The sequence below is a fragment of the Phascolarctos cinereus genome, unplaced genomic scaffold (genome assembly GCF_003287225.1).
Source record: "Phascolarctos cinereus isolate Bilbo 61053 unplaced genomic scaffold, phaCin_HiC Scaffold_5;HRSCAF=322, whole genome shotgun sequence".
NCBI lineage: Eukaryota > Metazoa > Chordata > Mammalia > Diprotodontia > Phascolarctidae > Phascolarctos > Phascolarctos cinereus.
This window is the reverse complement of record NW_027555958.1, coordinates 264871730-264898097: the sequence shown is the minus strand read 5'-3', so window position 1 is coordinate 264898097 and position 26368 is coordinate 264871730. Positions and strand designations below refer to the sequence as shown.

General features: G+C 39.8%; 1 protein-coding gene across 7 annotated transcripts in view; it reads right to left on the bottom strand.

Annotated features, from left to right (window-relative positions):
• Positions 1-26368, bottom strand: part of SEPTIN9 (septin 9) — a 339777-nt gene that overhangs the window by 22340 nt on the left and 291069 nt on the right. For 5 of the 7 annotated variants that reach the window (XM_020966002.2, XM_078155808.1, XM_020966005.2 and 2 more), the window contains one exon: positions 2573-2764. In XM_020966002.2, the coding sequence (XP_020821661.1) occupies positions 2573-2764 (192 nt within the window). Of the gene's footprint in view, positions 1-2572; positions 2765-4807; positions 5112-5532; positions 5575-26368 lie in introns of those variants that run through there. The other 2 variants (XM_078155809.1, XM_020966006.2) reach the window with 2 other exon arrangements.

The window sequence follows — 26368 nt, the reverse complement described above, 5'->3', positions numbered from 1 at the left end:
AAGTTTAAAGAGAAGCAGTCCGGGGAAAAGTTGCTATCTTATTAGTATCTTACACTTAATGTTCTGATTAGTGTTACATAGACTTTTAAAATGACTATCTCTGCAGTGTTGTTATGAGTGTTGGAATGTCAGCTTATCTTCTCTGGAAGCATCTTTGCTTCCACTCACTGGAAGTACCTTTGGGACAACCTGAGTAACAGATAGGACAATAGGGATGACACATACCTCATCCTTTCCCACGTGATTTTAATTTCTTCTGATAGGTCTCTGTATTCTGAAAGCTTTTTCATTTAATGTAATTGGAGATTATACACAGTGGGTATGGCAAATTCAATTTTGAAACTGTGTTCTTAAGTTTTTATGGATCCACGCTGCATCTGGGCAGTTGTAGGCAACAGTTCTGTCTGTAATGATGCTCTGGTTTCAATATAATTTGTTTATTGGATTCTAAAATACATTTGGGGTTTATATCTGCAATATAATGTTTGTCATCTTTTTGTGACCAGGTTTGGATAAAAATAATTCAGAGACAAGTCACTATCCTAAGGACTGTTACACAAGTGGATCAAATTATTTTTAAAGTCTGAATAAAATATTAGGATATAAGCTCATCATCTCTTATTCTCACTGAAAGCATCATTCGTATAGTTATAACAGTATTCAGAATAATAGTGATGACAGGGCAGCTAGGTGGCACTGGACTGGAGTCAGAAAGACCTGAGTTTAAGTCCAGACTCAGGCATTTACTAGATGTGTGACCTTGGGAAAGTCACTCAACCTCTGTTTGCCTCAGTTTCCTCAACTAAAAAATGGGAATAATAATAGCACCTACCACCCAGGGTAGGTAGATACAGTTTGTAAAACCCTTAACACCATGCTAAACACACAGTAGACACTATAAAAATGCTATTATTACAATGATAACCATATCTTATTTTTCCTACATGACTTTTATTTCTTCTGAAAGCTTTTTTTGTTACATTTTCCATATAATGACATCTACTTAAAAACTTACTCAGGTTTTTAGAGATCAATGTTATATCCAGGTGATGGGGGTTGGAGGTGGGGTAACAGTTCAGTATATGATAATGGTCCATTTCCAGTAGAGTTTATTGAGTTCTCCAGGATTTTTCAGGTATGTATGGGATTTGTTGATTTTTTCCGTCTATGACACATACCAAGCTTTTGATGTAGAATAACAGGTACCAGGTCATATCTTACTAGTTACTTGGTTGGTGCTAAATTTTTGTAGCCTGCACTAATGTGTTACAGTTTGTCTTCTTGCATTAATCTATGTTGATCTGCTAGCAGTGACATAGCCTGAATTGACATCATAAATCCTATTGTTTTCCACAAACAAATCCATAAGACTCAGCCATTTGTTAGATGCTTCTTTGTTGACATTTTGTTTGCTAAATTCAAGTGGATTTCATCCACATAGGACGTTTTAGTTCCACTTTTGGATTTTAGTCGTTTCAGAGGTTCCATTCAGATGTAAACCATTTTTGATTACATTAGATGAATCCAACAATGTGTATACATTATCAGTCTTTTCTCCTGCTCAATGAAGATAATATGCTTGTTCTAAATGTATTTCTGTAGTTTTTGATTTGTTTATTATGTGGCATAAAAATTTCTAGCAACTCCCTCCTTTTTTGGTGCAAAACACTAATCTTCTCTGCATTATAGTGACGGGTCCTGTGTTTTGTTTTTATGCAATTTTTTTTAAATATACATCCCAAAACTGTTATAATACATTTCACATTTTCCAAAATGTATGTTAAGACTCAAATTGTGTAGGTATTAATTGCTTCAAATGTGTTCTTCCCATTCAGCTTTGATTTTAGAATTCCAATAAGTCTCTTAATAGCCACAGCCTTCCCTTTGATATCTTTATGTTTAATGTATGTTGCCTGGATGAGATCAAAGTATTTATATGGATCAACTTTATCCACTGGATTCAAGCTCAAAGCCTTCAATCTCTGTCTTTCTTTTGGTGTGTTAAGAATCTTATACTTGCTGAATCCAAAAACCATTCTGATATCAATGGAGAAAGATTCCATGAGAAGGCAGCAGAATGCATTTTTCAGTAGTCATATAGTCAGTCAGTCAATAAGCATTTATTAAGCACCTACTATGTGCTAGGAACTGTGCAAAGCACTGGATGTCATTCACATTCACCAACTGCTTAATAAGATGTTTCAGTTTGACTCCTTTAATTTGTAAGCCACTATTAGTTCTATTTAGGGGAGATGACTGATAACAGACTTAAGACTAAACAGAACCATTATGAGCTTAAACTGTCTCCCTGAAAAATTGCCATGTTTTATAACAACTGCTCTCAACATTATTGTGCTGACGACACATTTCAAAGAGAGAACAGATCTCGGTGCATATTAAATACATTAGCATTCTTACCATACTTGGCTCTATTTTATATATTGTGTTATTTTTTTGTTATTATTAACATTATTATATTCCTAGCAAGTAACTCAGCTAGCTCAAACAAAGTCAGCCTGGGAGAGAGAAAGAAAAGGGGAGGAGATAAGGGAAGGGGGAAGACAAGACGCACCAACCACCATGATGTTGAATTCAAAGCCCTGCTTCATGGCTTTCCGCCTCATCTGCTCCAGAATGGCATCAATCCCCACATAGCCAAAGTCAAGGGTGGCCTTCTCACTCCTCTGGGGGATGGCTTGCTTTAGCCCAGCATCTCTGGAATTATCTGCCATGATGCTGGTATGGCTGGGAATTGCCTCTGAGGCTGTGGGGAGAAAACAAGAGACATTAAGAATGAAACTCAGATGCTCATTGATTGGACAAACAAATGATGGTATACGAATGTAATTAAAGCACTATAAGAAATGATGAATAAGAATTTAGAGAAGACTAAAGAGAGTTAAATGAACTAAATATGTAAAATGAATGCCATAATATAAGTGGGAAAAGAGCAAACAAAAGAATTACACATTGTGTAATTATAATGACCAAGTGTGGCCTCAAAGAAGAGATCAGAAAAAGTACCTCATTCTCTTTCCAGAGGTGGGGAACTATGGATATGAAATACTGCATATACTGTCAGACTCATTTGACCTGTCAGTTTTGCTTTTTTCTTCCACTTTCCTTTTCATTCTTTGTTTAAAAAAGATTGACTTGAGTAGGGAAGGGAGAGAAAAGGATACATTCTGAAATGAAATCATCATGTCCATTTGGAGCTTACTGTGTGGTGTAAGGTTTAAGATGTTAGTCCAAATGTAATTTCTGTTCAACTTTCCAGTTTCCCCAGTACTTTTTATCTAATAAGGAGTCCTTAGTCTAATAGTGCATGCCGTTGGGTGTACAGAACATATTATTTCTGAGTCTGTCTTACCTAATCTGTTCTGCCAATCAACTTTTCTATTTTTTAAACCAATACCAAACAGTTTTGATGATTACTGCTTTATAGTTTGGTTTGAGATCTGGTCCTCCTAGGCCCCATTCATTCCTACAAGTTTCCATTATTTCCCTGAAGATATTTGATCTTTTGTTTCTCCAGCTGAATTTTGCTGTTATTTAATCTAGTCCTACAAAATGATAGTCAGCATGGCATAGTGGACAAAGAGCTGGTCTGAAAGCCAAGATGATACGGGTTCAAGCCCTGTCTCTGACACACACTGGCTGCCTGGAGGCAAGTCAGTGGACCATTTCTCAGTGGACTAGGCAACTCTGTAAGACTCTCAATGGCAGAAAACACACACACACACACATATTAATAATAAAGGCCTTCTCTCATTCCTCATCCTTGTTAGGTGTTGACCTGTATTTGTGGAGGGAATTTCCTCAACAGGGAATATCCATGAAATAACAGGTCTGTCTCTTATCCCCTTAGTCTGATTGGTATGTTCTTACTGTTTCTCACACTGAACAATGCACTAAACCCAGCAGCTCTGCTTGCTATGTTCTGTCACTAAGAGTTATCTTTCTCACATGTCCTAGAAGCTGTATATTTATACCCAGTGAGACCTAAAGGAAAATCATCCTTATATTCCAGTAGTAGGGACCATAAAAGGAAGAATAGGGGCCATCAATAAAAAAATTACACAATCAGTATCATTCTAGTTTTATAAAGGCAAACATAGGCCCAGAGAAACAAAAAGAATTTGTTAGGAAGTCTTGTTAGGAACAGAATTTATTAACAATAACTCCTAATTTAGGTGGCCAGGGCAAGCAGCACAAAAAGCAGTCCCCTCAAAAGTACCTTTATAATTCATGATGTGAAAATAATTAAAGAAGTAATTAAAATATAACTTAGTTAAGCAGAATAAGGAAGCAGTAACTGTACTGGCTAACAGATTAACCCTAACAAGGCTGTGACCTGGTAGTTTTGTATTTTAATAATCATTCTTTGCTAAGTTTACATGGTAGGGCAATTCATTTAAGTGTCTTGTTTATGGATTCCGTGACCCCTTATTAGATGTATAAGGGATGTTTGCTTTTTAGAATTTAGTAACTGCAAATGCCATAATTCCTCTGGAAAATGTAAATGAATCAATACTGCTTGCTACAGGACGTGTGTGTGTGTGTGTGTGTGTGTGTGTGTGTGTGTAGGTATGTATAAATCTATACACTTATATTAATAATTAAGGCCTCTTCCCATTCCTTACCTTTGTTAGGATCTTGGTATGTTAGAAGCATATTCCCTCATCCCTACAGAATCTGAGTTAGCATTCTCATGTAGAATACTGAGAGGAAAAGGCACATATTCCCCTCCACAAAGCATCTGATCCTTAATCTGAGAGAACAACCCAAAACCATCTTCCCAGCATACCTCTTGAATTCCTTGGGAAGATTCATACCCATGTCAATTGACTAGTATCTGGCCTCTTGCTAACTTTTGCTTTCACTCTTCAAAACAGCTGAGAAAGTTTCCCTTTTTTCACAATAATAATATCCATAGATGTGTTCCTCTGGTCTCAGACTTTGATCTCATTCTCTTATTCCCCTCAAGCAGTTACTGTGTTCAAAGATCTGAAAGCAAGATCTCAAAGAAAAGGCAAAAGGTAACACCTGATTGTGTAATTACCATCCCAGAACACAGGAAAAGGAGGTAATATCTTTAACACGTTTCAGAGATTGGACTTTTTCTGCACATAAAGGGAAAGCTGGAAAACCATCTTATGGACAACCACTCGTCTTCCTACAACCTCATTCCCCTTTCCCACATACACACACACACACACACACACAACTGGATGAAGATTTAGGGGACCACACTATCTCAGTTCCCATTTCCAGGCCCTCCAAAGATTGCATAGCTGTATGGAATATTCTGTAATAAATCCTCTTGATTTCTGCACATGGAAATCTTTTCCTTTCGCACTCTGTAGTATAGAATGGATTACCACATAACCACTCATTTGTTAGCAAATGAAGGAACTGAAATGGGTAGGAGAAATGGATCAAGTTGCCTCATTTTTAAACTCCATGAAAGTCTTCATTCCAATTGCTGTAGTGAATGACCCTCATTTGGTATGTTGTCAGGAACCATCCTACCTCCCCTGGCTTGTAGAATGCTCTCTCTAGGTATCACCATGTCTACAAAAGAAGTGAAAATTTACCATGTATGAGATTTGAAATCTAATTATAAAACATAATTCCCACCTTACTACATCTGGTGAGACTCTATGGGGGGAAAAAAGCCTGCCCATGTCTCTTCATTCTGTAGGAAAATCCTGATGTCCTCTAACCTTAGGAAAGCGAGTGAGAGTCTCTACCTGCTAGGTCTAATCACAAAGGTCCTACACAAACAAGAAAGCCAAAAGCCAGCAGAAATACTTAGAGGTTAAGAAGCATTCACTGGAAAATAAAGACTCCAAGGAAGCTACAAGATCCAGAACTGGGAAAAGAATCTGGTTGTCTCATGTGTAAAGGCAGGTTGAGACAGTCCTTGCTGACATTAGGACTTACCCCCAAAAAAATGGTGGAAAGAAGAGAGGAAGATAAGAAGATAGCTAGATAGACAGACAGACAGGTAGCCATTTATTAATACGTTCCAGGCATTGCACAAAGCACTGGATATACAAACACACACAAGCAAGGTAACCCTTACCCTCAAGGAAGCTTGCATTCTAATAGTAGAAGAGGGCACATAAAAGGGAACCAGAATGGAGGGAGTAGAGAACAAGAAGTTTAAAGAGTCAAGTGAAGAATGAAGTGAAGTGAAGCATGGCTGGGGTTCACCCTGAAGCAGCACTCCAGGACAGAGGTTTCTCTAATGTACAAAGGCAGTTGGCCAGGCAGAAGAGAAGTCCAGAGAGTCAAGTGGGGAGGTAAAGCTGCTTTCTAGTGGGCAAATTCCCCAGTAATGAGGAAAAAACACAAAGGTAAGACAAGAAAACCAGACATTGAATTAGAAAAAACAGACTGCTGGCTACAACACTCGGAGCTGCAAACTAGTATGCAGCTGCAAATATAATCTTTTATATGGGTTCCAGGCTCAGATTAATTGCCTATTAGACATTTAGAAGAGGATACTTCAAACTTCATATATCCAAAACAGAACTCATTATTTTCCCCCCACAGAACACTCCTCTTTCAAACTTCCTTTCTTCAGTCAAGGGTACCACCATCCTCTATTCACCCTGGTTTCAAAGATCCATGCCATCCCTGACTCCTCATTTATACTCACCCCATATATCCAACCTTCTGCTAAGTCCTGTTGATTCTACCCCGATACCATCACCTTCACTCAACTCATAGGCCCTCATTAAGTACCACTGATAAAATGAATCAAAGAATCACAAAATCACAGCACTTGGGAACCAGAAGGGACTTTAGTGTTCATTTAGTCCAATCCATGCTCAGAAGGAATCTCCACTATAACATATCCTTTAAGTGGCCATCTTCTTTTGGAAGATCTTCAAGGAGAGGGGATTTCTTGAGGCAGCCCATTCATTTTTGGATAGCTCTGTTAGGAAGTTTCACATGACATCTAGGCTGACTTTCCTTCTAAGTTTTGACTATTGCTCCGCCCTCTAGATCCAAAAAGGATAAGTCTAATTTGCCCCTCCACACGACAGGGTTACTATTCCTCCCAAGTCTTCTTTTTCCAGGCTAAACATGCCAGATTCCTTCAAATGATCCTCAAATGACATAATCTCAAAGACCATCATCAGTCTAGTTGCTCTCCAGCTTATCAATACTATTCTTAAACTGTGGCACTTAGAACTAATGACAATCCTATTTCCTCTTTACTCTTGCAAGTTAAGTCAAGGTAAATGCTTCAGTGCAGCTCAGGATCAAATTAGATTTTTTGACTGCTATATAACACATGCACACAGGCTGAACTTGCAGGCAAATAATACCTCTGTATCTTTTTTCAGACAAACTTGTACTTGCAAAGGTGTTTTTTGTACTCAAGACCTAATATTTAGCCCTACTGAATTTCATTTATTTGACTAAGCCTTTGCTCTAGCTTGTCAAGATCTCTGATGGTAGAACGAATGAACATAACCTCTTTTGCCTTAGTATTCAACATTATTACTATAATTAAGAATTCTGGGCAAGTCACTTAACCCTGTTTGCCTCAGTTTCCTCATTTTAAAAATGAGATGGAGAAGGAAACGGCAAACCCACTGTAGTATCATCACCAAGAAAACCCCAAATGGGGTTACAAAAAGTCAGCCACGACTGAAATGACTGAACAACAACAAAAGAACTCTGGCAACTAGGGAATGATTCATTTTTGGGGGTGAGGTGCTTTTCCTGATCCTTCTAACTGCTAATCCCTCCCACCCTACTGTGTATGTAATTACTTTGTATTTATTCTTTTCAGATTTATTTGCTTCAGATGTATTTGTTGTCTCCACCATTAGGATGTAAACTCCATTAAAGATGGTGCATTCATGCTGTTCCTTTGCCAAGAAATGGATGATCCCTCTTCTCAGACCATAAGACCACAGGGCCTTGTACAACCTAGGCCAAAGCTCTTTTCAGCAGTTTTCTTTATATACCTTGAGGAAGTGAAGGATTATTTCCAAGAGTGCTTTAAGACCAATAAGTTTGTGATACTTGATTTAATTTAACAAATAGTAAATGCTTACTCTGCATAAGACCCTATCCTAGATTCCAGTAATACAAAGATTTTTTTTTAAAAAAACCTATATAGTATCACCTTCAAGGAGCTCTTGATTTAATTGGAGAGTATGAGGGTGTGGTAGGAGTAATATCTACTTCATGTAGTCTGAGATGGTTTCTATTTAAGATCCCAAAGATGCCCTAAGTCTTGAATCACTAATGTGGCTTCCTTGTGGTTTGAGGTATAAGGCCCATACGCTGCTGAGTTGGTTCACATGAAGCTTAACACATGTGTTTCACTGTCCTGATGGGCATCTTTCTGATCCAATGTTATCTAGACAAATGTAGATATGGAGGGGGAAGCAGCAACCATTTGATTCGGTAATTGTACCCTTTTGGGTCCCTCATTATAAGTAAACTTGATTTTACTGCATTTTTATGGACCGTGAGTATTTTTTTTGATTCTGATACCAAGCCTTAATCACTGGACTGGCCTCAGCTAAAACTCACCCAGAACAGAGGGGAAGAGAACAACACAGACAAATATCTTGATAATATGATAAAAGGCAGAATATGATAAGTATGAAAAGAAATGTCCAAAGCCCTGTTAGAAATATGAAGAGACATCACTGTTACCTGAGGGGATGGGGAAGGGGAGAAACAGGGAAGGCTTCATGGAAGAGGTATTTCAAAAGCTGAGTCTTTTAGAAAAAGAAGTATTTTCAACAAGCAGAGAGAGGGAGGAAGCATATTCCAGGCACAGGGGGAAACTGCTCTGCCAAATATGAAGCAGAAGGAAACTGCAGGACATCTAGGAACAGCAAGAAGCCCAATTTAACTGGAACAGAGAGTTCAATGAAGAGAGGCTTGGAAGATAAGTAAGAAGTGAGATAGTCTTTTAGAAATGACCCCAAACCACGGTGGTCGGAAGATCAGAAGCTGGGGGCCGACTGATAAAAAAGAACATCTTAAAAAAAAAAACTTTGACATTCTCTCAACCCATCCCTTCCCAAAAAATAGGAGAGATGTAGGAATAGGTGAAAAGGTGCCAACATCAGGATCTCAGTGAGGTGTGACTCAGTGAGGCATTCATCTGTCAACCTCACCAAGGACACAGCAAAATCACAGAACCTGGTAATCAACTCAGCTCTATACCACAGTCTAATACTTGTTTCCCATACCCTGCCTCAAGTTCTAAACACATACACACACACACACACACACACACACACACACACACACACACCCCTTTTATCTGTGTGGAGAATTCAGAAAAACATGCTGACCAAAGACTTCCCCTAAGGTGTTCTGACTTCAGCCCTGCTGTCCTCTTCGCCTCCTCCAAACTCAGCTAAGGACAAGCTGTAGAGTTTTCGGGGTGACCCTGCTTTTACCCCACAAGCTGCTCTCCACACCTGGATCATATTCCTTCTCCTCTCATCTCCCCTTTCTCAGGATCATCAGATGACTGCTTTGGGGGAGCAGTTGGAGACCTCAAGGGATGTTTACTTCAACCCCATCGTTTTACTTCAAGGCTCAACTGAGGAACTGCTTCCTCTCTGAAGATTTCCCTGAATCTCCCTAATTGCTGGTGCTCTCTCCTTGCTCCAATTACTCTACTAAATCACTGTATATAGATTATAATCTGCCCTAGTACAACATAAACTCTTTAATGGGGGTAATTTTGTGGTTTTTGTCCATCCAGAACTTAGCATATTATTTTGCACATTAAAAAAAAAGTATGGACCTGTGATGTCATTGTAAGGAATTATCAGTGTACAAACTCCCTCCACCAAGGCATATTGAAACTTCCCCATCATTTATAGTCTCTGAAATTTACCTGGCTAATTGCCTTGCCCATGGTCACAAAGATAGCTGTTGTGAGAGGCAGGGATTAAACCTCAATCTCTATCCATGATATCATGCTTCCATGTACACAGTAGCACTTAAACATTTGCTGTATTGAATTTTATAGGTTCTCCTTTCCCTTTTCTAACTATACCCATATTTTAATTCCCTTCATAGCCCTCCTGGCTGATGAGCTTTCTTTGCTCTACCCCTACTGTTGATTCAGGGCCTCACTGTTCCCTTTAGAAAAGTTTAAAGAGAAAAGACCACACAGGATGTTCTGTCACTCTCTTTTCCTGTGTCTCTTCCTAACCCCCTCTCTCAGTGTGTACCCCTGCACCTTAAGGGTCTTGGTTGGAAAGTACAAGGGGTGGGTGGTTTTAAGAGGGTGAGGTATGTGTTCCTCGGGCCAGCGACCTTTGTCTTTTCCCAGCTTTCTGTTCCCTGCACAACATAGATCACACATGTTTTAGGCTAGAGATGAGCTGGATGCTTGTCTACCACCTGGGCTCCAGGCTGTTCCGGATGTGGTGGGTTGTTATCATCACTTAATCAGTTCTCTGGTATGAAAAACAGCTTCCTCAAGAAACTCTGGCACCCCTGGTATTAACCATTGAGCAGTCCTCAGATACAACTTGGGGATTAAGGCATTTTCTCAATCTGACAGCCATTTTAGAAGTTTAAGATAAAGTGCTGGGTTCTTTTGGGGGTGGGGGTGGGGGTTTGCTTCCTAAGTTAACTAGAAAGGCTGGTGAAAAACCTAGTTCGGAAGCCAGGCCCCAGGGTCTTGCTCACTTGCATTATCCCCCTTTTGGAGACTTGCCTAAAACAGTGCTGGCAAAGATAGGGGATAGAGATTGGACCACTGATTTCACCGATACCTGAAACTCTAGCCTGAGGAAATTTCCTCTGATAATGCAGGTCAGCACTTTCTCTGTAATTTATAATATTAAAAAGTTGTCTGAAGAATGAGAGTTTAAATGACTTGTCCCAGGTCATACAGCCAGTATGTGTCCTAAGTGGGATCAAACTCAGGCCTTGCTGGATCCTAGGCCGGTTCTTTATCCACTTTGCCAAGGTTGTTTTGTTGGCAGAAGTGAGGGAAAGGGTGGAGAATATAAGTGGGATAATTGGTTCATCACTTCTCTCCAAAAAATAAATATGGTTATGTGCAGGCACAAATTTATCTGGATGAGGGGATGGAAGGCTGGAGAACATCCCTTTTCCATCCCCAAGGAGGGGATGATTTCATGAAGATCCAAAAGAATGTAAGTTCATTGAGAGCAGGGATAGGTTCATCTTTGTTTTTACATCCTCAGTGCTTACTAAGTGAACTTAATAATAGGTGCTTAACAGATGAATCCCGATTCAGACATTCACTAGCTTTGTGACCACAGGCAAAACACCCTCGGTCAGACTTTGTTTCCTAAGCCACAAGATGGGGAAATGGTGTACCCTCCCTGGGCTATTATGTAGAGAACTATGTAAGCTTTTACAGCACTTAGTACTTGTTCAACCCACCCCTCCCTTTTGAAAAAAGAAACAGAAGGGCACCCAGGCCATTCACTGTCTCTCTGCCTCCTCGGCCTAAGAAAACCACAAAATGTATTGGAGAAGGGGAGACTGCATGTTCATTTCGGGATCTCTGACCTGGCTCTGGAAGGCTTCAGGGATTATGCTTTTGCTCCATTCCCTTCTCCTCACATGCCCCCCTTCCCCCCCTGCAGATATTATTCTTTGGATTTCTAGCATCTTTAAATAAACAAAGAAAGAAAACTACATCTGGCTTAAGATCATGTGGCTTTTTGGGGGTCTGCTTCCTGAGCCTTTTTCTAGGGGCAGTGGTTCAGACCTGACCCACGTGACAGAAAATTGTTTCCATCTGTCAGTGGGTCTGGGAGAGATTTTCCTCAGGATCTGGGCTTGGCTCAGGGTTTCATATCTCTCCTCAGATCTCCCTTGATTACACTTCCCTGTCACCCTTGACCAGGCCATGTCGATGGAAAGGCTCAGCCCTCTGAAATCTCCCTCACCTTCCTTAAGAAAGGCTGAAGCCTAGGGTATTCTGGGGGGTCCTTTGGGGAGTGGAGTTGAGGACAGGAAGAATAAAGACCTATGGTCCCAGATCCATCTGGCCCCTTTGATAGCCACCACCAGCCACTTCAGAAACTCAAATCAAACCAAATATCCTGCTGAGAATAATTTTTGCTTTAGAATAATCATTTAAAGACACACATGAGAAACCTCATTCCTTCCACATTCATTTAGGAAGTTTTGGTTCTTCTACAAATGAAAACTGATTCTTATCAAACATCTTACTCATTTAAAATTTTCCCCCCAAATATTCATCTTCTACAAGCCAGTACCAAAAAGGGAATAAATTAAGAAGCCTCAGCTACTAAACAAAACAGATTCCCCTCTGCCTATTATAGTCCAGGTCCTGGATGGGAACTGAATTTTGTAATCCACTCTTGGGACCTCCAGAAAGATGTGGAAAGAAAGGAAAGGGCCCTACCCAATCAATCCTTAGAGAGGCACTCACTGTCTGTGGTTTGGCTACTTGGCTCTGCAGAATCCAAACAGACACAGACAGACAGTAAGAATTATCTTCTAGAACATCCAAGCCTCCAAGTCCAAATCCCTTCACGTGATGAGATGAGGAAAAAGAGGCCAGGGAAGGCCCACAGACACAAAAAGTGGTAGAGATGGGACTGGATTCCAGGTCTCCTAACCACTACCATTTTTACCTGGTCTAACTTTTGTTATAATGTTTTCCTTTGAGTCTGAAGCTAGGTGGTACAGTAGATAGAGTGCTGGACCTAGATCTCAATCTTCCTTAGTTCTAATCTGGTCTCAGACACTTAACTAGCTGTGTGATCCTGGGCAAGTCACTTAACCTTGCTTGTCTCAGTTTCCTCATCTGTAAAATAAGGTGGAGAAGGAAATGGCAAATTGTTTCAGTATCTCTGCCAAGAAAATTCCAAATGGAGTCATGAAGAGTTGGACATGATTGGGAAAAAAAAACAGTATCAAGGTAAAGCTACAGAAATAATATTTCTATCAATGCCAAAGATTTTTATCATTTCAAAAAGAAGTTTTACAATAAAAGAAGCACTGGAATTGGAGCCCCAGCTCCCCTAAAAAAAAAAACACTTGACCTCTTGGGCTTCAGTTTCCTCAGCTCTAAAATGAGATTAGACTCTCTCCACTCCCTCCTAGCTTTAACACCTCTAGATCTAAGAAACTGATGGTAGAGATTTCTCTGCCTTCTTTGAAGAGGTGTCAGACTTGGATGATTCTGAACTGCTTCCCCTGGCCTTTCTTTTTATTCTTTGTCACAAAGAAATGAGCAGGGGACAGAAGGAAAGGTAATTTAAAAACAAAAGACACCAATTTTCTTTTAAAGTTTATGTCACAGAATGGTGGTTCTCATAAAGCTCATTTGCCTGTTCTCAGTTGACGATCCATTGGGGTGTGCAAAATGTTCTGTGAGGTCAACAGAGCTCTCTCTCTGGCTTTCCCCATCCCATAAAATTCAGCCCTTATAACAAGAGGGCCAGAAAAGTGATCCACAATTATAGGGGTCTCACTTTATGAAAATTCTGGGGGGAAAAATGGGGCAGCTAGGTGGTGCAGTGGATAGAGCTCTGGCCTTGAAGTCAGAAGGACCTGAGTTCAAATCCCGCCTCAGACACTTGACACTTACTAGCTGTGTGACCCTGGGCAAGTCACTTAACCTTAATTGCCTCACCAAAAAGCAGAAAAGAAAAAAAAATAAAGAAAATTCCAGGCTTCTAAGTGGCACAGTAGATTGAATGCTGGGCCAGAGTCCAGGAAGACCTGAGTTCAGATCCAGCTTCAGATACTTACTATCTGTGTGACCCTAGGCAAGTCATTCAACTTCTGTCTACCTTAGTTTCCTCAACTGTAGAATGGGAATAATATAATAGCACCTACCTCCTATGGCTGTTGTGAGGATGACATGAGATATTTGTGAAGTATGCTTGGCACAAAGTAGGCATTTAATAAATTCCCTCTTTGCACTTGGGCTGAATAACTAGCAATTTCACACACACACACACACACACACACACACACACACACACATGCCTTATCTACTAAAAGTATCATACACAATTCCAAATGAATGAGGATACCACAGTATAGTGGAAAGAGAACTGACCTCTGACCGTTCAGAGAATCTGGGTTTGAATCTTGAGTCTGCAACTGTTTAGTTGGGTGACACTTTCTATTTCTCTGGTCTTATTTTCTCATCTATAAAATGAGGACTCATGATTGCTAAGGTTTCATCTGATTCTAAATTCCATGCATAAGCACTGGTCTGAATAGAATCTTGTGATTCTTTCTTTACCAATGATGCTGCTATTCACACCATTTGTACCCCACGTCTCCACCTCCAACATGGGGCCACTGGGATACAGTTACTTAATTAAGCATCTCATACCACCCTCACCCCCCATATGCAATGTTTGGGATAAAAAAGAACATTCAGTCCATCCCTGAGGGAGGCTCCAACCTAATGAGAGAAAAAGGAAAAAAGAGGAAACGTTAAGAACATTTGTAAGTTCTAAGCTGAGATAAAAGAAAGTTAGGAGGGATCTCTTGAAGCCTTCCTTGGGATGGGGCACTCATAAAACTTCACTAATCAGAGAAAACACAACTACCCCTCAGTCCTAATATAGAGACACATAGAGACACAGACATACACACAAACATACACACAAATTCAGACATACATATACACACAGAGACAGATACACAGACACACAAAGACACAGATATACATACAGACACAGCTATACACACATACAGATATATATACAAATGCACAAGGGATACATATATAGACATAGATACACAAATAGACACAGATACACACACAGACACATATATCCTTGTGATGTTACTGCTCACAAATTGCTGTCTTTTGCAGGCTTTGGAAGAATTCAGTAAGCAAAGTTGTTTGTTTGTTTTCCAATAATGTGGATCATACCTCTCCTTGCTTCCAGGCAGAGTATGTACATAACTGACCTCCTCCCTATACTCTTGTCTGTGATGCTCCATCTCCTGCCTCCATGGCCTTTGAACAGGTTTTTTCCCAGACCTGGAGTGATTTTCCCCATCACTTCATTTTTGGAATCACTAGCCCCCTTCAAGACTCAGCTCATATGCCACACTTCGTACCAGGCCATTCCTTTTTCTCCCAGTTTGTTATTGGCTTCCCGAAACCATTTGAAATCACTTTGTATTTACTTCTCTGTGTATGTTATATCCCCTAATAAAATGTAAATTCCTTGAGAGCAAAGACCATTTTACTTTTGTCTCTGTATTCCTAGCACCTCACACAGCAGAACTGTTGAATTTCTCCTACACTCTTCTAGTAAGCAATACTCTCAACAGACCCCTATGGGGCCCAAAGACATTTAGGGACTTTTGCACAAAGTGACAAAATCTTTTCCCCACCCCAGGCCTGCTTGTACAATTCTTTCCAAGCCTGAGTAAATTAGAACACATTCTACTGCTTGTGGGATCACAGTCTCATGGGAAGTAAAATGTACATCTGGCTCTATGACATCTCAAGAAGAGGGCCAGCTGTTGGATAAGCTGACTTGGCAGACTTTGAGGGGAGCAAGCTCATACTTAGGCACAGTTCCTGGCTTCAAGACACGAAGTTTTTTTACACAAAGATTTCAGAATTTCGCCTTTGAAATCAACATAAGGAACTACTGCCCAGCCCCCACTAGATCATAAAAAGTCAAATTTAGTTCAGCCTGCTCCTTTTATATAAGAGGACTCCAAGAGGGGAAAAGACTTGACCAAATCAAAGCAAGTAATAAAGCCAAGACTTGAACCCAGGGCCTCTGACACAAAATCCAGGTTTCTTTTCCCTATGCCCCTTTCCTTTTCCTCTTTGATTTCTTGAAATTTAAAAAATTAAACCTGATGTCCTCATTGATCTTTAATCATTTGGCAGCCACGGAAAGCCATCCCATAAAGGAGAGTAAACCACTAATTTCCCAGGGCTGGTCACTCTCCAAGTGAGGGAGAGCAGCAACTAAGGAGCTGCCCCAGGCTGGTAAAATTCTAAGGGTTCTGACACTTCTTCCAGTCCTTCAGCAACAGAGAAATAACTAAGTTTAGCACCTAGCAGGCAATAATAACTAATTTTAAACAGGAATGTATCAGATGGCCAAGTCTTAGCAGCCACATCTCAGGTAAGCATCTGCTCCATCCAGCTCTGCCATATACCTCCTTCCCAATTAAATTAAGGGTCTGTTTTGAGCATGATCCCTGCTTGGATGCAAAAATTGCTCATCATCGCTCTGAAGTTTGGGGCCTGTATGTCATTCAGTATGAGAATAGGACCCTAGTCTTGTTTTTCAGCCATGTCTACCTTAATAATGTCAAAACAGTAACCATATTCTGAGTCAATGCCTTCAATTGCTCTCTTTATCACTTCTCCCCCACTGAACCTCTTTTAGGAACCTGAGAACTAGAACTCTCACAGGAAACTACTGTCAACAAAATTCAAATCCACCATGTAAGCCATCTGCATGTGACACGGTACAAAGTACACGCTTTTTGTCTTCTGGTAACTTGTAAGTGAAGAGAGGCTGAATGTGGGGTTGAGAGTGTACTGACAGTGTAGTAATATGAAGTCAAGTTTTGAGTCTTGGCTCTGCCATTAACTACCTGGGTGATCTTGAAAAAGGCACTAATATTCTTTTGAGCTTCATCTATAAAATGGGAATAGTGAGATCTGATTTGTCTTATTTCATAGGATTATTGTATCAAATAAGATAATGTAAAAGTGTTCTGCAAATTATAAAGCATTAATACAAATTTAATGCATCACTATCATTAAGGTGGGGGCAGCTAGATGGTGTAGTGGATAGAGTGACAGGCCTGGAGTCAGGAAGACCTGAGTTCAAATCTGGCATCAGACACTTACTAGCTGTGTGACCCTGAGCAAATCACTTAACCCTGTTTGCCTCAGTTTCCTCATCTGTAAAATGAGCTAGAGAAGGAAATGGCAAACCATTCTTTGCCAAGTAAACCCCAAAGCAGATCACAGAGTCGGATATGACTGAAATTATTTATCATTAAGATGAAGAATGCTAATGCAGACAGAGCTAAAGAATGAAGCTGAGCACCTTAAGGAGACAAAACAACATGCTGACCTGGTCTGTAATTGTAGCTAATCTCATGGGAAGCTGACTTGGTTCAGGAAGGCAGGAAATGTACTAGGTGATCAATGGCTATTGACCTAAGTAAGGCTGGGTGAATCAATTAATCTACAAGCATTTATTAAGCACTTATTATGTGTTAGGCAATCTGCTAAACTCTGGGGGTGCAAAGAAAAAAGTGAACAGGCTCTATCTTTGAGGGGCTTACAGTCCAAAAGGGAGATAAATAACCCAATATTTTCAAAAGAAATAAAAGGTAAAATTGTGGGAGGGAGAGCATGAGCCACTGGAGAAGTCAGGAAAGCCTCAACACAGGAAGGTGGCATTAGAGAGGGGCTCCCAGAGGAGAACATGTGGGGAAACTCCATGATAGGCATGGGGGAGAGCCAATACAAAGGAAGGGAGTGCCCTGGTGTGAGGAACTGGGAGGCCAGGAGAACTGGATGACAGTGAGGGGAAGGTTGTAAGATGTAAGAAGACTGGAAATAAAGGAAAGGGGCTAGGTTGTTAAAGGCTTTAAATACATATCTGAGGATGTCTACAGAAAGACTCAAGAGAATAGCAGATGTTAGTATTGGAGTTATCTAAGTGTTCTAATAAAGGATTTTCAGACAGTATTAGTAGTACTAGGCATTGTGAGATGATCTTTTCCATTTCCATTTTCCATTTCCAGTTTGCACTTCCACTTGTATCCCCTGACTCACTGGTCATGGTGGGAGAGTAAGAATACTCTTGCTCCCATTTGCCTCTTCCAGATTCTCCCTTTACTATCATCATTTGAAGCTTACTTTCAAATTTATTGCTCAACCAAGATTCTGGTAGCTGTCATCTATGGACACCCCAGGACATTCTCCCTTCCTCAAGTAATTCAGTACCTTTCTCACACAATGTCTTTCTCTCCACTCCAATAAATATTGTTAATCCCTCAATCTACTCAATTCCCATGACCTCTTCCACTCCATCTAAGGTATATAGAGATGGTCATAGCCTTGATCTTACTTCTCCCTCACCCAAAAAAAAAAAGCATTCCATCCATTTTCCCCTTTGCCTTAGGACCCTAACCTGTTCTTCATTCCTTCTGCTTGTCTCCTCTCCTCCACACCCCACACTTCTAATCTCTCTACTTCTCCTGGTCATTACTCTAGCACTAGCTACACTCTCCTTCTCCTCCCTTCTCTATTTCAACCCCTTAGTGAGTCAGCCCAAATCTCCACTATTCTCTACACTCTCTAGTACTTTGCCCCTTTGGTTTTTTGCTCAATATGCCTTGCCAAATCCTAACCTTGGATTACTCCCACTGCAGCTTTCCCTCCTAGAGAAAAACAAGAAACCAAGTTCACTGTTTCCATCACAAATTTATGTCACATTGTCAAGTGGGCTTTGACTGCATCAGGGAAATCCTTTTATACCTCTCTGATCGATTCACTATCTCACATATGACTGCAGTTATTCCAAAGCTTTTCAACCTTTCTGAAGCCTCCCATGGCACTCCTAACCCACTCTATCAACAGAGAAGACCTTGACCTATACTTTCCTGAAAAAAATTGAGGCTATTCGAAGAGCATTCCTTCTCCTTCTTGTTCATATCACATCACTCTGATGTCTCCCCCCACTATCTTCTACTTCACCTTGGTCTCACATGAAGAGGCATCCCTTCTCTTTGCCAAGGAAAACCTCTCTAAAAACAGCTTTGAACCCATTCCAACATTTCCCTGCCTATCATCCCCACTCTTTTCACTGATCTTCAGAATTATCAACTTACTTGTTGCTTCCCTGGTGCCTACAAATATGCCTATATTGCCACCATCAACACCACTCACATCCTTAAAAATCTCTGTTTATTTGACCTAGCTACTAGCTTTCATCCTATACTCTCTTCCCTTTCCTGGCTACCGGTGTTTCCACTTCCTCTCTTCTCATGCAATTTTTAAATGCTCTGTAATCTGGCTTCTGACCTTATTCAATTGAAACTGTTTGCTCCAAAGTTACCAATGATCTCTTAGTTGCCAAATTCAATAACCTCTTCTTAATCCCCAACCATCATGATATCTTTCCAGCCCCTGCTTGACTACCTCTAGTCTTCTGGATGATTTTAATCTGAAGTCTTTCCTTATGTCAAACCTAAATCTTCTTGTTTGCAATGCCCAGGATACAAGTGATTGAGGCCAAATGTTTCCTGGACTATCACAGACATTTAAGAAGTATGTCTGATACGAATTCTACAGAATCTCAAATCACAAAATCTCATAGCTGAAGGAAACCTCAGACGGAATCTTTAAGGTAAACTTTTTGAGGCCAGGGACTATTTATTGATATATCTGGTGCTTTGTACATAATAGGTGCTTAGTGTTTGTTGAATGAAATCTAGTTCAACCTGTACCTAAATATAAATCTTGATGGATGCTAAGTGATTATCTATCCTTCACCTGAAGACCTCCATTGACTGGAAACTCACCACCTTATGAGACAATTTATTCTACTTTTGGACAGCTTTAATTGTTGGAAAGTTTTCCCGGACACAATCAAGCATAAATCCCTTCTTCCCCACGTATCCTGCGACAAGAAAAGACAAGCTATATCCCAAAACTAACCTCACTCCCTCAGTGACTTTCCCCCTTTCACCCTCCTACTCTCATAGTCAGACTGACTCCTCAGCTTCCCCCCAACAAAAATGCATATCAGATAAGGGGCCTGAAGCCAATTCAACTCAAACTTCAAATCCTCTGCAGGACTCCGGATAGAACAATTTGAGTTGTTGTACAGCCTTAACAGCTCTGGGACCACCAGGAAGCCAGTACTTTGGGCCAAGAGGCACCCTGAGTGGACATTAAACTCTATAGCAATAATAAAGCTGTTTGTCAAGCCAAACCAAGGGGTCTCCAAGGCTATCTCTGGGGCACTCATATCCCACAAGCTTTCTGATGCTAATTATCTAAATGGTGATTAGATGTGAAATGATTTGAGAGGAAGAGAGGGAGAGTGAAGGCTGGTCCCCAAGATTCCACTCCCTGGGACATACTGTCCCTCCATATTGTTATTGCTGATTCCTCCCTATTGAGAGCTGCACAGAAACACCAAAGTCTTCATCAATAACACTTTCCTCATCGATAACAACAGTCTACAGTTATAACAAAATCTTTATGATTTATAGAGCACTTTTCTCATAACTACCCTGATGTAAGTAGTATCAGTATTATTAATCTCATTTTTAAATGAGAAAACTGAAGATCAGAAACTTTAAGTGACTTAAACACAGCCAGTCGAATCAGACCCAAACCTAGCTAGGCCCTCTAATTTCAAGTCATGACCACAGAATCATAGGTCTAGAACTGAAAGAAGCTCTCTCCAGAGACCATCTAGTAAAATCCTTTCATGGTATTGATGAAGAAAGTGAGGCCCAGAAAGGTTGGGGCTTATTCAAAGTCATATAAGCAGAATAAAGATTCGAACCTAGGTCCTCTGACTAGAGCCTTTCCATTGTGCCTTGAAAACACATTAATAATACATGTTTCAATAGAAGAGTATGACAGGGGGGTTTGTTCATATCCAGTACATGGAGCTCAAGACTGGAGTCAAAAGACCTTACATGGAGTGATGGAAGTGGCAAAGGCAGCATGGAATGATGAATGGAGTCAGGAAGACCTGCGTATGAACTGTCTTAGATACTTAGATACTTCATCAACAATAAATATTAAGTGCTTACTATGTTAGGAGGTCAATACACATTTATTAAGTGCCTACTATTGTGCTAAGGACTAGGAATACAAAAAGAGGAAAAAGCCCCTGTCCTCAAAGAAACTGACAATCTATTGGGGGAGAAAAATATTGGATTGGCTGTGAACTGAACCCAAGTCAACTGCTTGGAAGGTAACTATGCTAACCACCATGCCACCAGTGCTTCACATGTGATCAGAACATACTAGCTGTGTGACTCTGAACAAGTCACCTAATCTTTCTTGACTTTGTCTCCTCAGGTATAAAATAAGGGAACTGGACTAGATAACCTCTAATGTCTCTTCCAGCTCTAAATTTATGATTCGGGGGGGGGGGGGAGAAAGGTGTAAAGAGTGGCATGGAAGTGGTTAAGTTGCATCATCAAGTAAACCAAGTCCAGATTCTGGCTCCACCACCAGCCATCGACAACAGCTGAGGGGAAGAGGCTGGTGAAATTTGGAGGAGTCCCATTCCCTTCATCACAATCCACTGATAGCCACTTCAGAAGGCTTTCCAGCACTGCTTTGAACCCAAAGAGTAAAATCCAGCCTTGGCTTGTTTATTCTACAGCTATGTAAGGTTTCTGACAGATTATACCACATTTCATGACTTAATATTGCTCTAGCCCAGATCAAGGGGCATTCGCATTTTAATCTTTAATCTCTGGGAGAATGACAGCCAATGTCAAACATGGCGTTTTCTTCTAACCAGCTGGCTAGGCTCATCATTAGAGGTGGGTGGGGATCTTAATTCTGGGCCCCTTCTCAGGGAAGTCCTAACATTTTAATAGGGCATTGGTTCTGACATGGGAGGAGAATACGCCTCCTTGAGGACACGCTAAAAAGGGGCCTGGGCCTCCCTTTGAGAGACGTGCTAAAAGGGGCTCCACCTCCCCTGGAGACACAAGCTGAAAGGGGCCCATTTTTCCTTCTCTGTACCTACAGCAGACAGAGCCTGGAAAATTAAGTATTACTTCAGGTACATTCAATGTAAATTCCTCTCTTTTTAGATGCCACATCTGATGGTCTTTTCTCAGACCTTACTTATACTTCTTGACCTATCTGCTACACTGTCCTAACTGACAATGTTGTCTCCCTATATATTTTTTCTCTCTAGGTATTCATGACACTGTTGTCTCCTGGTTCTCCTCCTGCCTACAGATGGCTCATGTGCTGCCTCATCATCCAAATAATGCTCTCAAATGAGGGTGTTCTCCAAGGTTGTCCCTTAGGCCCAAGACCTCACCATGGATTTAACTATGGACTCTATGCAAATGATCTCAAAGCTATACATCCAGCCACAGTCTATCTCCTGAGCTCCAGTCTCATATCGCCAAGTTCCTATTGGACATTTCAAACTGGATATCCTGGAGACATCTAAAACTCCTTATGTCTAAAACTGAATTTATTATCTTTTTCTGCTAACCCCATCCTTAGTTTCTCCTGGGTTCATAACTTCTGTATTATTCTCAACTCTTCACTCTCCCTCACTTCACATATCCAATCGGTTGCCAAATTTTGCCATTTCTACTATCCCATCTCTCAGTTTGACTACTTCTCTCCACACACACAGCTACCACCTTGGTTCTGACTCTTATCACTTCTCTTAGAACATTTCAACAACCTTGTCTCAAGTCTGTCAGTATTCCAGTCCATCCTACACATTGCTAACAAAATAATTTTCCTTAAGCACAGATCAGATTATGTGACTCCCCTACTTGATCAACTCCAGAGGCTTTGCCCTGGACAAAATATTAACTCCTTTGTTTAGCTTTAAAAGCCCTTCACAACCCCGCTCCAACCTATCTTTCTAGCCCTGTTATACATTGCTCCTCCCCCCAACCTAGCCAAACTGGACTTCAAAGTTATTTATACATATATCTATTGTCTCCTCCGTTGGACTGTCTCGTAGGCTGGAATTAGTTGGTTCTTTGTACTTGTATCCTCAGCAGATGGCACAAAGTAAGTATTTAATAAATGCTTGTTGATTGGTTTTAGGTCAACAATTTTCAAAGCGCGCTCTTCAGAGGTGCTTTAAAGGGGTCCACTAGGCCAAAACCAATTTCATAATAATTTGTTACTGTTCAGTTGTTTCAGTCACGTCCAACTCTTCGTGACTGCATTTGGGGTTTTCTTGGCAAGATAACGGAGTGGTTTGCCATTTCCTTCTCCAGCTCATTTTACAAATGAGGAAGCTGAGACAAACAGGATTAAGTGACTGGACTAGGGTCACAAAGTTAGTAAGTGTCTGAGGACGGATTTGAACTCAGGAAGCAGAGTCTTCCTGACTCCTGGCCAGCCCTCTCTCCACTCCCCACCTTGCTACCCCTTCACAATAATAATAATAGATACTATTTGCCCTTTTCACTCTCATTCTCTCACAAATATACAGTGGCGTTTTTTTAGGGGCTACATAACCTGTGAATTTAAAAGCAAACATGAAGAATGAGTTAATATCCAGTATGCAGAATTGTAATTTTGTCTTAAAACAGATGAAACTACAGATATGGCTGGACTTAATGTTTTGCTTGTAATAATTTGTTATTAGCACCAACGAAGATCTTTTATATAAGGGTTTGGTAGCAAACTCAAGTGGTGCTCCAATATTCAAAGTGGTGCATAACTCAATTTTAATATTAGACAAACTATTTGCAAAAATAGAAAAAGGAGGGATCCTATCAAATTTTTTTCTATGATACAAATATGGTCCTGATATCTAAACCAGAGAGAAACAAAACAGAAAACTATAGACAAATATGCCTAATGAATAGCAACGCAAAAATTTAAAATAAAATGTGAACAAATAGGCTACAGCAACATCACAACGATCTCATGGCTTATCCTGGAACAACTGTGCTGACAAAGTTCATAGGCAGTGGTGGCTAAACCTCTGGCACCTTCACCTGAGTCAAGGTAGCAGCACCAAACTATATTAGCAGTCACTGAATCACAGTGTAAGAAAAAAAAAAAGAGTCCAGTTTGACTTAAGAATGTCCTTGATGAAGTAATAAAAAAAATTTCTTAAAATTTTAATTAAATTAAATTTAATTAATTTTAATTAAAAATTAAACCCTTGAGTATATGTCTTTTTAATATGTTATATGACAAATGTGAGCAGCTAGGTGGCACAGTGGATACAGCACCAGGCCTGGAGTCAGGAAGACTCATTCTCTGAGTTCACCCTTACTAGCTGTGTGATCCTAGGCAAGTCACTTCACCCTGTCTGCCACAGTTTCCTCATCTGTAAAGTGAGCTGGAAAAGGAAATGGCAAACCAGTACAGTGTCTTTGCCAAAAAACAAACAAACAAACAAAAAAATACCCAGATGGGTTCAGGATGACGAGGACATAACTGAAATGACTGAACAGTTCCACAATCAAATGTGAATATGCATAAAGCTCTTCCAGGGCAGGCCAAAGTAGGATGGCTGTCTCAAGGAAAAGCACTTGTGTGATTCTTCAATTTGAGAGCAGTACTAAGCCACTTTTTTCATGGGACATCAGTTTTACTTGAAGGAATGACTGGCAAAATATGGTTATTCAGATGGGTATGTGGCAGACATTTCCTTAAAAATAAACAAAGTGAACTTGTCACTATATGGAAAATAACTCAGTATTTGTTGCCAAGGATAAAGTTTAAGCTTTTAAACAGAATTTTGGAAAACTTGTATCTATCACTGTGAGCTTGACAAATTCCTAATACTCAACGATTATTGGTGATATTAATGAATATGCTTTTTGGATAATGCACAACAAAACGTGTCAACACCTGGAAGAGCAGCATAACTCACAGAACCAAAATTTTCCAAATGACCAGTGCATGATGTTACAAAATCATACATGGGTAAAAGACAGACCAACAGATTTCAATGTAACAGCATACAAAAAGCTTATTGACATGGTTTCAAATTCCACATATCAACTGACCTTTAAGAAACTACAACTTGTCAAATTTTTGGTATTGTATCAAAGAAGAATATTCACAATTATCTGAAAAGACTATGAAAGTACTCCCTTTTCCAACTACATTATCTGTGGAAGGCTGGATTTTCTTCATATACTTCAGTCAAAACAGCATATCACAACAGACTGAATGAAGAAGCAGATTTAAGAATCCAGTTATCTTCTACTAAAATAGACCTTAAAGAGATTTGTAAAAATAGGCAAAACAATGCCCCTTTTTCTGCAAAATTTTTTTTTTTGGAAAACATAGTTACTTTTCATGAAAACATTATGGGAGAGGGCGGCTTCCCCTTCTCTGTTCTGAGCTGAAGTGTGACTGCTCTATTTTCTGTGGCCTCTCCTCTGCCCCAGTAGATGGGGGCCTTGAGGAAGAGGGAATGGCTCCTGTACCGACAGCCAGGCCCAGAAAGAAGCCATTTGAGTCCAGTGGCAAGATATAGATCAGGAAGACTGGAGATGGCCTCTGCTATTGATGTAGCTACAACTTAGGACACTCATTTTTGAAAGCAATTTGGAATAATGCTGAGAAAATTATTAAACTGTGCACATACTCTTGGCCCAGCAATACTAGGTGCAAAGGGATCAAAGAAAGAGGAATGACCCATACGTACAAAAATATTGATAGCAGCTCTTTTTGTGGTGGCAACGAATTGGAAACTGAGAAGATTCCCATCATTTGTGGAATGACTGAACATGTTATGGTATACAAAGGTGACAGAAAAATATTGTAATATAAGAAATCACAAAAGGAACTTTTTCATAGAACCCAAGGAAGACTTGCATGAATCAATGATGAAAAAAGTAAGCAGAGCAGGAAAAAAAAATTATCCAGTGGCAATATTGTAAAGACAAACAACTTTGAAAGATTTAAAAACTTTGATCAACACAGTGACCAACCATTTTTTTCAAGAGGATTCATAATGAAATATTCTACCCAACTTCTGACATTTATGTAATTGACTTTAATATTTGACCTTCCAGTGACTAATCTGAATTAATTTCTTTAAATATTGACAAAAAAACACCCCACCATTATGGGGAGAGAATGATTGTTATGGGAATGGGAATAGACAGGAATATACCTATTTCAAAGCAGAGTATGGCATCTTAACAAAAATTATCATGTACTTACACAAAACAAAAATACAGAAAAACAAAAATATTAAAACACATCCTTTACTGATCACAATGCAATTAAAATGACATTCAATAAAGAATTAAAATCAATTGCTGAATAAATAATTCAATCCTGAAGGACTCATGGATCACAGAATAAATTATTGAAACAAAAAAAAATTTCATCAAAGAAAATGACAACATGAACACAGCACAGTAAAACTTTGGGGTTTTTACAAAGCAAAACTTCTGCTTTACAAAGCAGTTCTTGGGGGAAATTTATATTTATAAACACTTTCTTTGAGAAAATAGGGAAAGATATCAACAAATTGGGCAAGCAAAAAAAAAACTTGCAAAGCAACAGACTTTTGAAAAATTATACCTCAAACTAGAAATCAAAATGAACTAAAAATTAAATTAGACTAAAATTAAATTAACTTTAAAATAGAAAGTTTAAAAGATTAAA